Source organism: Tachyglossus aculeatus, chromosome 1 (assembly GCF_015852505.1).
Source record: "Tachyglossus aculeatus isolate mTacAcu1 chromosome 1, mTacAcu1.pri, whole genome shotgun sequence".
NCBI lineage: Eukaryota > Metazoa > Chordata > Mammalia > Monotremata > Tachyglossidae > Tachyglossus > Tachyglossus aculeatus.
Genome location: NC_052066.1, coordinates 96,287,243 through 96,301,188, shown reverse-complemented (window position 1 = coordinate 96,301,188; position 13,946 = coordinate 96,287,243). Strand labels below are relative to the sequence as shown.

The 13,946-nt window shown below is 49.1% G+C and overlaps 1 protein-coding gene across 2 annotated transcripts in view; it reads left to right on the top strand.

Moving 5' to 3' along the window:
* Positions 1 to 8,857, top strand: part of RASA2 (RAS p21 protein activator 2) — a 154,417-nt gene extending 145,560 nt beyond the window's left edge. For both annotated transcript variants that reach the window (XM_038748880.1, XM_038748890.1), the window contains 2 exons: positions 3,473 to 3,662; positions 6,253 to 8,857. In XM_038748880.1, coding sequence (XP_038604808.1) covers positions 3,473 to 3,662; positions 6,253 to 6,283 — 221 coding nt within the window. In that variant the 3' untranslated portion in view covers positions 6,284 to 8,857. The remainder of the gene's footprint in view (positions 1 to 3,472; positions 3,663 to 6,252) is intronic.
* The last annotated feature ends 5,089 nt before the right edge of the window (positions 8,858 to 13,946 follow it).

Sequence of the window (13,946 nt, the reverse complement as noted above, 5' to 3'; positions counted from 1 at the left end):
TACAGTTGAGGCAACTGAGGCATAGAGAAGTGAAGTGAGTTGCCCAAGGTCACATAGCTGACAAGTGGCAGAGCTGGGATTAGAAGCCATGGCTTCCAGACCTGTGCTCTATCCACTAAGCCACACTGCTGCTCTCCGGTTTTCTTGTAAGGAAATATTTTCCCATAAACTTAAATGTTAAAATAATATGAAATTCCATTATGTGCTTTATACTGTTATCCTGCACCTCACTGAACTACGGTTTAATCTTCATTAAGCTAATTAATAATCATGGTGGTGGTGATATCTGTCAAAAGCTGATTACGTGCAATCAATCAATCAATCATATTTATTGAGCGCTTATTGTGTGCAGAGCACTGTACTAAGCGCTTGGGAAGTACAAGTTGGCAACATATAGAGACAGTCCCTACCCAACAGTGGGCTCTCAGTCTAGAAGGGGGAGACAGAGAACAAAACCAAACATATTAACAAAATAAAATATATAGACTAGATATGTACAAGTAAAATAAATAAATAAATAGAGTAATAAATATGTACAAACATATATACATATGTACAGGTACGATATACAGGTCAACAAGGAGGCTCATGGCTCAGTGGAAAGAGCCCGGGCTTTGGAGTCAGAGGTCATGGGTTCAAATCCCGGCTCCACCAATTGTCAGCTGTGTGACCTTGGGCAAGTCACTTCACTTCTCTGGGCCTCAGTTACCCCATCTGGAAAATGGGGATCAAGACCCCGAGCCCACCGTGGGACAACCTGATCACCCTGTACACAGTGCACAGTCCCTGTCCCACACGGGACTCCCAGTTTTAGCAAGAGGGAGAACAGGTTTTGAATTCAAAACATAACATCACAGCAGGAACTCAGTGAGGAATTGGAGTAATCAATCAGTGGTATGTATTTAGTGCTTATTGTGTGCAGAGCACTGTTCAAAGCTGTTGGAAGAAGACAGTACGACAGAATTAGCAGCCACCATGGATCTCTGTAGGAGGCTGCCAAAGTAGAACCTTGTTCTGTGATTCTCTGTGCTAGTGATGTTTTGACCTTTAATCATCATCAATCGTATTTATTGAGCACTTACTATGTGCAGAGCACTGTACTAAGCGCTTGGGAAGTACAAATTGGCAACATATAGAGACAGTCCTTGTCCAATTTAGGTTGAACAACAGTCTCCTTCTTGCCTTTGTAAAGCCCCTTGTAGCAGTGCAGTTCCTTCTGAGCACAGCTTCACACCTCTAAAATTCCTCTGTCCATCAGTTATCTTCTTCAGTCAAGTGTATAAATTCACCAGCTTTCCTTCAAATTGACACGAGACTTCTTTATCCCCAGATTTGAGCTAGTGGTGAAGAGACGTTAATTTTGACATTTTGATGCAATGCATTGGATTTTGGTTTTTCCAGGTCAGTCAATCAATCAATCAATCAATCGTATTTATTGAGTGCTTACTGTGTGCAGAGCACTGTACTAAGCACTTGGGAAGTACAGGTCCTGGGCGTATATATGCCTATGTACATATATATGCTACCCGGACCTGGAAAAATCAAAATCCATATATAGATACATTCATTTATTCATTGTCGTATTTATTGAGCTCTTTCTGTGTGCAAAACACTACACTAAGCGCTTGACATGTGTGTGTGTGTGTGTGTGTGTGTGTGTGTGTGTGTGTGTACGTGCGTGCTTGCATGTATCTTGGGGTGGCTGTTACCCAGCCTATGCCTGTAAATAATAATAATAATAATAATGATGATGGTATTTGTTTAGCGCTAACTATGTGCAAAGCTCTGTTCTAAGCACTGGGGAGGTTACAAGGTGATCAGGTTGTTCCACGGGGGGCTCACAGTTTTAATCCCCGTTTTACAGATGAGGTAACTGAGGCACAGAGAACTTAAGTGACTTGCCCAAAGTCACACAGCTGACAGTTGGTGGAGCCGGGATTTGAACCCATGACCTCTGACTCCAAAGCCCAAGCTCTTTCCACTGAGCCACGCTGCAGATCCTCCCTTTAGCCATAAATCCTTGGATTTAGAGACATCGCTGTTTTCTTCGGTCATCAGGACGCTACAAAAACAATGACAAAAACCCCCATGCACCAACTCTGTTGTATTGTACTCTCCTAAGAGCTTAGTATGGTGTTCTGCACACAGTAAGGACAGGGACGGCCTGTCCCGCCGTCGACCACCTGCCCACGTCCTCTCCCTGGCCTGGAATGCCCTCCCTCCCCACATCCGCCAAGCTAGCTCTCTTCCTCCCTTCAAGGCCCTACTGAGAGCTCACCTCCTCCAGGAGGCCTTCCCAGACTGAGCCCCCTCATTCCTCTCCCCCTACCCCCCTCTCCTTCCCCCCACCTAACCTCCTTCCCTTCCCCACAGCACCTGTATATATGTATATATGTTTGTACATATTTATTACTCTATTTATTTTACTTGTACATATCTATTCTATTTATTTTATTTTGTTAATATGTTTTGTTTTGTTCTCTGTCTCCCCCTTCTAGACTGTGAGCCCACTGTTGGGTAGGGACCGTCTCTATATGTTGCCAACTTGAACTTCCCAAGCGAATAGTACAGTGCTCTGCACACAGTAAGCGCTCAAGAAATACGATTGATTGATTGATTGATTGACTCAGTGAATACCATTGTTGGATTGATTGGTCCCTTGCAGCAGACTTGCACATATTCAAGGGATCAGAGGGCACAGTGTATTAATTTCCTGGAAATCAAGACCCTTCCCAATCCCTAGGAACTAGGCAGGCAGGATGATGAGCCAAACGTGGAGAGACCCTGAGGGGTTTGAAAAGAAGACAGTTTTGGAGCCCTAGGAAGATATTTTGCGTGAAGACTTGCTTTATTAGTACATCTGGATTTTATTGTCGAGGTGTTTTTGGAGACTTTTCAAGTCTCCTCTGTTTCCTTGATTCTTTTGCCAAAGCTTTGTTCCTGCTCTGGGGTTGTGGGAGGGACCTGCAATAAATCAAACTGTCCAAAGCTTTAGCACCTCATGCGAATGTTCATAAAAAAAATAATGATAATTATAATGGTGTTTATTAAGTGCTTACCATATGTCAAGCACTGTTCTAAGCGCTGGGGTAGATACAAGCTAATCAGGCGTAGTCCCTGTCCCACATGAGTCTAACAGTCTTAATCCCCATTTTAAAGATAAGGGAACTGAGGCCCAGAGAAGGAAGTGACTTGCCCAAAGTTACACAGCAGATAAGTGGCAGAGCCAGGACTAGAATCCAAGTCCTTCTGGCTCCCAAGCCTGGGCTCTCTCCACTAGGCCATACTGCTTCTCATGCAAAAGTTTACTATTTTTACCCAGCTCCAATAGTCGAAAAGGTAGAGTAGCGTAAGAGCTTGAGTTACTTTACTTCATTCGTGGCCCAGGAATAATAAATCGTGGACCACAAGTGACGGAATAGGTTTGTAGAAGTTGGCCATCTCCTGACCATACTGTGCCGTTAATCCCTAGAGGCCTGCGGAAGCATCGCCGTATACCAAGGACCTCAGAAGGACGCCGATGACTATTCTCACTTCATTATTGAGGACTCGGTAGCAACATTCAAAACACTCCAGCAAATCAAGGCTATCCTGGAAAAGCTGAGTGAACCTCACGAAAAGTACCGCAAGAAGAGATCGACGAGTGCCAGATACGGCAGTGAGTGAGTATCCTGCAGGGAGCGGCCCACAGGGAGCATCTCATGGGGGTCTCACATCTGGCTGAGATTTAACCATCAGAAAACTAGAGCGTGAACACTTGAAAATCCTTGCCAGAGGCCAGCCATGACATAGAGCCTCCTTGGATGCCAGGCGACTTAATAATAATTATAATTAATAATAATTGTGATACCCTTTAAGCACTTACTATGTGCCAGACACAGTACTAAGTGCTGGCGAGGCATGCAAGCAAATCAGGTTGGAAACTGTGCCTGTCCCACCTGGGGTTCAGTCTTAATCCCCGTTTAACAGGTGAGGTAACTGAGGCACAGAGAAGTGAAATGACTTGCCCAAGATCACACTGTTCAGGGCTGGCGCTTTGCTGCCTCCGCTCCCTAGGAAGGACACTCTTGGACACTCTTCTATCCCTGATCGGGGGCAGGGGGATTTTGGCTGTGGGGGAGAGGAGAGCATTGGAGGACAGCTGAAGGACCCAGTGGCCCATCCATTGCAGCTGTAAACAGCAGGAAAGGCATTTGAAGTTGGAGGGGTGAATTGTGGATTTTCATTAGTGAGGGAGCCCTAAACAAGGTGTTCATTCAGAATTTGGAGAAACGTCTAGAAAAACCAAGGGTGGCACAGGCCGTTGAGGAGGCTATGGTGGGTGGATGTGAAAGGCATTGACCCCATGGGCCTCTATTAAGGAATAATCCCCAACCCCGGGCCCTCATCTGACTAGACGAGAGGATCGCTTCTGCTATAGTGTTATATTGTAATGATAATAACTAATAATTGTGCTATTTGTTATGCACTTAGTACATGCCAAGCACTGTTCTAAGCACTGGGGTAAATACAAGGTAATCGGATTGGACACAGCCCCTATACCACAGGGGCTAGCAATCTTAAACCTCATTTTGGAGATGAGGTAACTGAGGCACAGAGAACCTTGCCAAGTGACACACAGCAAACACATAGCAGAGCTGGGATTAGAACCCACATCTTCTCACTCCCAGGCCCGTGCTCTTTCCACTGGCCCATGCTGCTTGTTCTCTCCCAAGCGCTTAGTTAAGTGCTGGGCACATAGTAAGCATTCAATAAATATGATTGATTGATTGATTTAAACCCAAAAGCCAAGGCTGGACTTTGTTCAGTCAGCAGTCATCCTACCGTACTGCTGGTCTTATCCGAAGTAAATTCTTCCTAGATCTAGCAGTAGTATTTACTGAGTACTTACTCTGTATAGAGCACTGTACTAAGCACTTGGGAGAGGACAGTACAACAGAGTTGGTAGACACATTCCCTGCCCACAACGAGTTTACAGTGTAGAAGGGGAGGTGGACATTAAAATGAGATCATCCATGCATTGGATTATTTGATGCAGATAATTCAGTTCAGTGCAGATTCATTCATCAGAGGTAGTTGAAACTTCTTAGGTGTGGGATGCAATATTCGGGGATTTCTCGTCTGGGTCTGTTGATTTCGAGACTTTTTTCTGAACCCCAGAGGCCTCTTGCAGGTCCTAGCTGGGACTCCCGGACTTTGGGGAAGTTACCTGTTGGCAGAAAAGAAGTTTACTGACTCCACTGCCAGTGCTGGGTGTGCCTTAATAATAATCATTATTATTATTATCATTATTATTGTAGTATGTATTAAGCACTTACTATGTGCCAGGCACTGTACCAAGTGCTGGGGTGGATACAAGCAACTCAGGTTGGACACGGTTTCTGCCTTGGCCTCTCTGACCGATGCCCACTCAGGGGGAAGAGTGGTTTCACCCCAACGTGGAAGACAGGCAGGCGGCTCAGCTGGCAGAGCAGCTCGTCAGCTGTATCTCCCCAGCCTGGCCGTTTTCCTGCTTCACCTTTCACAGTTGGAGCTTCCCAAGAACAGTTGCAAATCCCAGGTAATAGCCGCCCAAAATCACATCAGGCACTCAGTGAAACTTTTTGCTCTTGCTGGTTTTCTGTTCTTTTATGGTATTTGTTAAGCGCTTACTGTGTCAAACACTGTTCTAACCGCCGGGGTAGATACAAGTTAGTCAGGTTGGACACTGTCCCTGCCCCACACGAGGCTCACAGTCTAAGTAGGAGGGAGCACGGGTATTGAATCCCATTTTTATAGATGAGGGAATTGAGGGCCAGAGAAATCAAGTGGCTTGCCGAAGGCTCTTGGTGCTGGAGTAAATACAAGTTAATCAGGTCAGACACGGTCCCTGTCCCATATGGGACTCCCAATCTGAGTATGAAGGGATCACAGGTATTAAATCTCCATTTTACAGATGAGGGAGCTAGAGAATTGAAGCGACTTGCCCAAGGTCACACAGCAGGCAAGTGGGAAAGCCTGCTGTCCTCTGACCTCCAGGCCTGTGCTCTTTCCACCAGGGCTTGCTACTTCCAACTCCATTGTGTTATACTCTCCTGAGCACTAAATTCAGTGCTCTGCATGGAGTAAGCTCTCAGTCGATACCATCAATTGAGCAGTGCTGCTCTTTCAGAGCCTCCAAGCTGGGTGCTGGGTTTGCTTAAAGGAGTTGAAACCGAGTGTGGGGCAGAGGCGGAAAGGTTCACCACCTAGTGACTTTTACTCTCTTTTCAGGGAAAACCCCATCGTCGGCAAAGTATCTTAACCGAGCGGAAACACCCAGCTGACTCGGAAGGAACTGGAAACGCTGTTTTTATTGTTTTTCTCTTCATACCCTCCACTGTCCCAAGTATTTAAGAAAGAACGTTAGCTGCAGGGCTAGCTGAGCTCCCGTGTATTTAATATTTAATCAGGGATGCCATCTGTTCGGGAAGCCCGAGTCCTCATACCCCCAAACCGGCCTGCACACGGAGAGTCTGAAGTTCCCGGGCTCCTCCTTCCAAGAGCGTTCAAAGGCCATGCTGGTGTTTCTGTGACCGCTTCCTGTGAGAAGGTGACCATCTTCAAAAGCGAGCTTTGCCACCGAAGAGCAGAGCCCTCCGAAGCTAACAGCCGTGGCTTCCTCTTGCCCTCCGACGGCTCGGGGCCTGCGGCCATCTCCCCCCACCCCAACCCCCCCCCACCCCATCTCCGCCGACCCCCTCAGCAGCAACCATGACCCGAGGAAACTCAGTGCGGGTTGGGACACTCCAGCCGAGCCGGAGAGGAGAGCGGAGACTAGCGTGTCTTCGTGACGGAATCGAGGAATCCCACTGGGCACGTCCCATTTGTTTCCAGCAGGAATGAGCACCAGTGGAAGTCGGGAAGACCACTAGGTCACTTTTCTTCTTTTCAATGTGTCAGGTACTAGCTTTTCTCGAATAGGAAGTTCAGGTCGGCATCACTTCCAGAGACCCAGAGAAGTCTTCATTTTTTTTATTTTTTTTTTTCCCTCCTGCCAACATGGAGAAGGGATCGCTGGAAAGCTGGTGGCCAGGGACAGCTTCACTTCGCGTAGTTCCACCGGCCGAGCCTTGGGAAGGAACGGGGTCCTTCCGGGCCGGCCCTGCTCGCCACAGATCTCAGGTGCTGAGACCGGGCCCCTCCTCAGCCTCCCTCAGAGCACTTTAGAAACCTGGCCTGCCCCCAGGTTGGACTGTAGATACCTCTCGGCGGATCTCGCCTTCTCGACGATCAGTTGAATGATCGGTGTTTTTAGTCTTAAGCAGTGCTTTGTTGAGAATGTTTTTACCTCCCCGACGTACCTTTGTCACTCGCTCGGCTAAAGGGAGCTTGGGATGGTTGAAGGTTGAATCCGGAGCTTCTCATGGGTCCCTCTGACCCTGGTACCCCAGAAGCAGCCGATCGGCCCCCCTGGAGCGGAGGGCCGGGCCTCGCATCCACAGTGTTACAGACCACCGTGTTCCTGGCTGGCGGAGAAAAAGCTCACACCGGGAAGCAGGGGGCTCTTTCGGACAGCGACTTCTTGACCGTATGCGTTTCCCCTTCCCCCGTACAGTGTGGTCTAAGGAGGGGCTGACCACGCCCGCCCAGGTCCCCACTTTCTCCCCTCAAAAATAAGCTGCAATTCCAAACATGCTTTGACAATTGTTAAAGAAACCCCCTGACAATCACCCCCTGGTGAATGTACGTCGGCCCAGTATTTGGCCGGTCCCCAAGGGCGCTGGAGTCAGACAGATCGGGCCCAAGGGTGAGGAGCCCTTTCTTGCCTTTCTGGAGAATGGGCGGTCTCTCGGCAGGGTTCTAGCTCCCCTCTGCTGAAAAGCGACCACTTCGGGTTCAGTCTGACGCCCCTGAGATCCTCTGCCGTTCCACGCTGAAGTTCGTGAACACTCACGTGAAACCCTGAAAGCCTCGGTGTCTGCCTCGAAGGCGAAAAGGTGCCTTCTAGGCTGTTTGAGGTTTGAGATGGAAGATGCTCTTCCACTAGCATTGCCCATGCCATCTCCTCCCTTGGCACTACCCACAACCTCCTCTCCCCCGGCGCTGCTCTCCAACTTGCCCTGGCCACCCTCTCTCCTCAAGCACTGCCCACCAACTCCCTCTTGTTGGGCACTGCCCATCAACCCCCGGCCTTTCCCCACCTGCTCAGGGTTCTAGACTGCGGTCTCTCACCATCCTCCCACCTGCACTAAGCCCATGGAAAGCCCGTCCCTGGCACCCAGGGCAAGGAACATTATCTTCAGCCAGGGAGCACCAGCTGGTGGCCTACGCTTCCCTGCCTTGGCCCCTGGTGTCCCGGCCGCCCCCCGCCACCTGGAACTGGCACTGGGTTTGGGCTAGAACACTCCTGCGGACTGAATAGGCTCCTGAGGGAGAATGGAGCAGAACAGGGCCAACATGTCGATGAAGAGGGCTGCGCTGGCATCAGGCCAGTGACCTCTGTTGAGGAAATACCATCTGCCTATCACTGGGGCAAAGGATTAAGGCGAGATCTTCCCAGAGGCTCTCGGTGGCACCTTGGCACGTAGTCACGTTCCTGCCAGGTGAAGGAGCTTTTAAAACAAGCAAAAAAGCTAAATGTTCAGGAAATGCACTTTTAATTTGCTTTTACGGTACGGCCTATGACAGCGGGGCACAGATGGCCTTCAGGGCACTAGGACAGTACGTTAAAAATGCAGGAGTCGTGACCGGTCGCGACCGGAGTCTCGCTGGTAAAATCCCTCCCACTTTGATTAACCAAGAAATGCATACGTTGCTTAGGAAATATTGGTTTTTACAATGTCGAATTTATTTGAGATGTAAGTTATCAACCCTTTTCTAGTTTTAATTCGTTTAACTGGTGAACTGTTAAAAATGCATTTTTATTTAAATTTTATTTTCTTATCGAAAGTATTAAAATTGGAAAACTTTGTACCTGTCGCTTGAAAAGAGCTTCTGGAAGTCTAGGAAGCAAGGGGACCCTGGAGGGCGGGCGTTTCCCCCTTGCTGGCTGCTGGGCAGGGGTAGGGAAATGGGAAAAGCCTCCGGACCTGCGGGAGAAGTCCCAGACCTAAGGTCAGGGGGGATGGAATGAAGACCGGGAGTGAGGGGATACTCTGGAAGTAAGGCAGGGATGGGGCGGGAAGGAAGGATCAGAGGGCTTAGCCTGCCCATCTGGGGCCTTTTTCTGTGTTTGCTTTTAATGGCATTTGTTAAGCTCTTACTATGTGCCAGGCACTGTTCTAAGCTCTGCAATAGATAAGAGCTAATCAGGTTTGACACGGTCCGTGGCCCACATGAGGTTTACAGTCTTAATCCCCATTTTACAAATGAGGTAATGGAGGCATAGAGAAGGTAAGTGACTTGCCCAAGGTCACACAGCAGACAAGTGGCAGAACTGGGATTAGAACCGAGGTCCTTCTGACTCCCAAGCCTGTGCTCTATCCACTAGGCCACGCTGCTTCCCTACAAGTTGGCCTGTTCCCAACTCATCTTCATCATCAGTGGTATTTATTTAGTGCTTAATGTGTGCAGACCACTGTACTAAGCACCTGGGACGATACGATACAACAGAGTCGATCGACACATTTCCCACCTGGGAAATTCTCAACTGACCTATTTTTCTGTTACCTTTCCATCACTTCCCTCCCATTACACCCTGGATGCCTGAAATAGCCAGGTTTCCAGTTTAGGGTCTGAACAAACAGACAGTGTCCTGACTTCTTTGGGAAGATCCTGAAATTTCATGGGCTCCCAAGCTCCCGCCTTAAGTCTGCCAGGACACATTCGTTTCCCAAAGAGACGCACATCTAAGTTGGCTGTTGGACAGGACCAATGGACAAATCCAGATTTCAGCAGTAGAGAAGCAATATGGCCTAGTGGAAAGAGCCAGGCCTGGGAGTGAGAGGACCTGGATTCTAATCCCAGATCCTCCACTTCCCTACTGTATGACCTTGGGCAAGTCACTTCTCGATGCCACAGTTTCCTCATATGTAAAAGGGGGATTAATTCCTACTTCCTCCTACCTAGACTGCTCACTCCATGAGGACCTGTGTCCAATCCTAGCACTTAGAACAGTGCTTAGCCACATAGTAAGCGTTTAACAAATAACATAGTTATTATTACTGCCCACTCCCTTCAGGGCATGGTGCGCAGGTGGATTTGCCGGGTGGAACAGGGGATCCCTAAAACACCGGATCTGGGGGTTTTGATGCGGGGACTCCAGGGGCATCTGGTGGGTTTCTTCCCACTCATTGTCACCCGCTGGGAGGGCAACCCAGTCCCCACTGTGTCTCTGAGTGGCCCGCATCATGCTCCACCCCAGGGCCAGCCAGCTGTCGTGGTCTTTCCAGCCCAGGCAGAACTGCGCTTAGTACAACAGAACAAGTGCTTAGTATGATGCTTTGCACACAGTAAGCGCTTAATACAATTGAATGAATGCACTGAGTCCTAGGGGAACTGCGCATTGACCAGACTATCCGTGTAGTCGCGAGGGTCCCTAGGGATGGGACGAGGAGTGGGGGGACAGTGGAGAGAGGGGCTGCTTACACTGTCCTATTTATTGCCATAGTTTATCCCAGTATTTCCCCCTGCAGCCCTGGCCTTCCAGGGAACCACAGGTTGGGCCAATTCACCCAGCTCCGATGCTCTTGCTCCTGCCCGGGTTATGGTGGAGTCAGTTCTGGTCCGGGGACAACTGGACCATCTAGGCCCCTGTTACTGCTGTTTGGAGACCAAGTTCAGGTGACTACAAAACACACACTCTCTTTCTCACTGTGTCTTCCATTCCTCCTTTCCCCCCTCACACCCCATTATGTTTCCTTTATCCCTAAAATTCTATGAAGTGGAGGGCAGGCCAAATCAGGTCAGAAGCTGCATGGCATAGTGGATAGAGCACGGTCCTGGGAGTCAGACGGTCATGGGTTCTCATCCCGGCTCCGCCACCTGTCCGCTGAGGGACCCTGGGCAAGTCACTTCACTTCTCTGGGCCTCGGTGACCTCATCTGTAAAATGGGGATTGAGACTGTGAGCCTCACGTGAGACAGGGACTGTGACCAACTTGATTTGCTTGTCTCCACCCCAACACTTAATACGGTGCCTGGCACATAGCGCTTGACAGATACCATCATCATCATCCTAGAATTTCCACTCAACCCTACCTCAGTCTAGCCTGAGAAGGAATGGAAGATGTCCCCACCCATTCAGGGGAATGAGGGGATAAGGGGAGGTGTGTTGTTTCCCTTCCATTTCAACATTTGGAGACCTGTCCAAGACTGAACTCCTTGTCTTCCCTCCCAAACCCTGCCCTCTCCTTGACTTTCCCATCTCTGTTGACGGCACTACCATCCTTCCCGTCTCACAAGCCCGCAACCTTGGTGTCATCCTCGACTCTGCTCTCTCATTCACCCCTCACATCCAAGCCATCACCAAAACCTGCCGGTCTCAGCTCCGCAACATTGCCAAGATCCGCCCTTTCCTCTCCATCCAAACCGCTACCCTGCTCGTTCAAGCTCTTATCCTATCCCGTCTGGACTACTGCAGCAGCCTTCTCTCTGATCTCCCATCCTCTTGTCTCTCGCCACTTCAATCCATACTTCATGCTGCTGCCCGGATTGTCTTTGTCCAGAAACGCTCTGGGCATGTTACTCCCCTCCTCAAAAATCTCCAGTGGCTACTAATCAATCTGCACATCTGGCAGAAACTCCTCACCCTGGGCTTCAAGGCTGTCCATCACCTCGCCCCCTCCTACCTCACCTCCCTTCTCTCCTTCTACAGCCCAGCCCGCACCCTCCGCTCCTCTGCCGCTAATCTCCTCACCGTTAGGCCTCGTTCTCGCCTGTCCCACCGTCGACCCCCGGCCCACGTCATCCCCCTGGCCTGGAATGCCCTCCCTCTGCCCATCCGCTAAGCTAGCTCTCTTCCTCCCTTCAAGGCCCTACTGAGAGCTCACCTCCTCCAGGAGGCCTTCCCACACTGAGCCCCCTCCTTCCTCTCCCCCTACTCGCCTTTCCATCCCCCCCCGCCTTATCTCCTTCCCTTTCCCACAGCACCTGTATATATGTATATATGTTTGTACGTATTTATTACTCTATTTTACTTGTACATATGTATTCTATTTATTTTATTTTGTTAGTATGTTTGGTTTTGTTCTCTGTCTCCCCCTTTTAGACTGTGAGCCCACTGTTGGGTAGGGACTGTCTCTATATGTTGCCAACTTGTACTTCCCAAGCGCTTAGTACAGTGCTCTGCACACAGTAAGCGCTCAATAAATACGATGGATTGATTGATTGACTGATCATTAATTGTCCATACGATTTTGACCCTTTAGGGTGTAAACTTCTACAGGGAAGGTGCTGTAGCTTCTACCTGTTTTGAATGGTCCCAGGTATCTAGTTCACTGGGTATCCAATACAGCGCTCCATACACAATAGATGCCTGTGTTGTCCCCTGATTGTCAGTATAGTTATCTGCACCCAGGGAGCTCCTGGAATAGCCTTCTGTTGGCCACCCAATAGGTTCTTATTTTGATGCTACCCATGTAGTAAGTGGTCATACCGGTGCTTTGCACACAGAAGGTCTATTAATGTCTGTTAAGCGCTTAATACATTGCTTTGCACACAGTAAGCACTCAATAAAAACGATTGAATGAATGACTGTCTCCCCCTTTACACCATAAGCTCGTGTGGGCGGGAAGGGTGTTTATTGTTATATTGTACTCTCCCAAGCATGCAGTAAGCGCTCAATAAATACAATTGAATGAATGTATGAATGAGTAGGAGCATGTCAAACAATTTGTGGACATCGCTGAGTGGAGCCGGGACTACTACCAGCGTGTCCCCAAGGCCCCAGTTCCGCGAGGCCCGATTGTGGCTGACAAGTCCTACTGCAATCGGGAGAGGACCTCGCCCCGGCCGGCTACCATGGCCACTGCACCTGGCAATGGCAGCACCAGTGTTGTTGCCGCACTCAGCACCTTGGATTCCTGACCCTCTTGCCCGCAGCCTGTGCTCTGATAGACCTTTATCCCCCAATGGTCTCCCCACATTCATGCATTCATTCAATCATATTTATTTAGCACTTACTGTGTGCAGAGTGCTATACTAAGCACTTGGGAAGTACAAGTTGGCAACATATAGAGACGGTCCTTACCCAACAATGGGCTCACTGTTAGAAGGGGGAGACAGACAACAAAACAACATATTAACAAAAGAAAATAAATAGAATAGTAAATATGTATAAGTAAAATAAATAGAATAGTAAATATGCACAAGTAAAATAAATAGAGTAATAAATCTGTACAAACATATATACAGGTGCTGTGGGGAGGGGAAGGAGGTAGGGCAGGGGGAGGAGGAGAGGAAGGAGGGGGCTCAGTTTGGGAAGGCCTGGAGGAGGTGAGCTCTCAGTAGGGCTTTGAAGGGAGGAAGAGAGCTAGCTTGGTGGGTGTGCGGAGGGAGGGCATTCCTGGCCAGGGGGAGGACGTGGGCCGGGGGTCGACGGCGGGACAGGTGAGAGTGAGGCACAGTGAGGAGGTTAGCCGCAGAGGAGCGGAGGGTGTGGGCTGAGTTGTCTCCTACTGGATTCCAACAGGCTCTGCTGAATGGCAAACTGCATGATTTCAAACGCGGGGAAATTCAGGCGGGCAGAAAGACAATGGGAAATCCAGTGGCCAGTGAGGGCCTCCAAAACACTTCACGTGGCCTGATGATTATTATATCGTTATTGTGTCCAACCCAATTTGCTTGTTTCCACCCCAGCGCTTAGGACGGTGCCTGGCACATTTATTATTTTCAAGTGCCGTCGAGTTGCTTCCGATTCATAGCAACTCTATGGATATATTTTCTCCAGAATGTCCTGTCTTCTGCCATAATCCGTAACCTTGCTAACGGTTCTTCTGTTATCATTGTTATTGCTTCTATCCAGCTAGCTCCTGGCCTGCCTCTTCA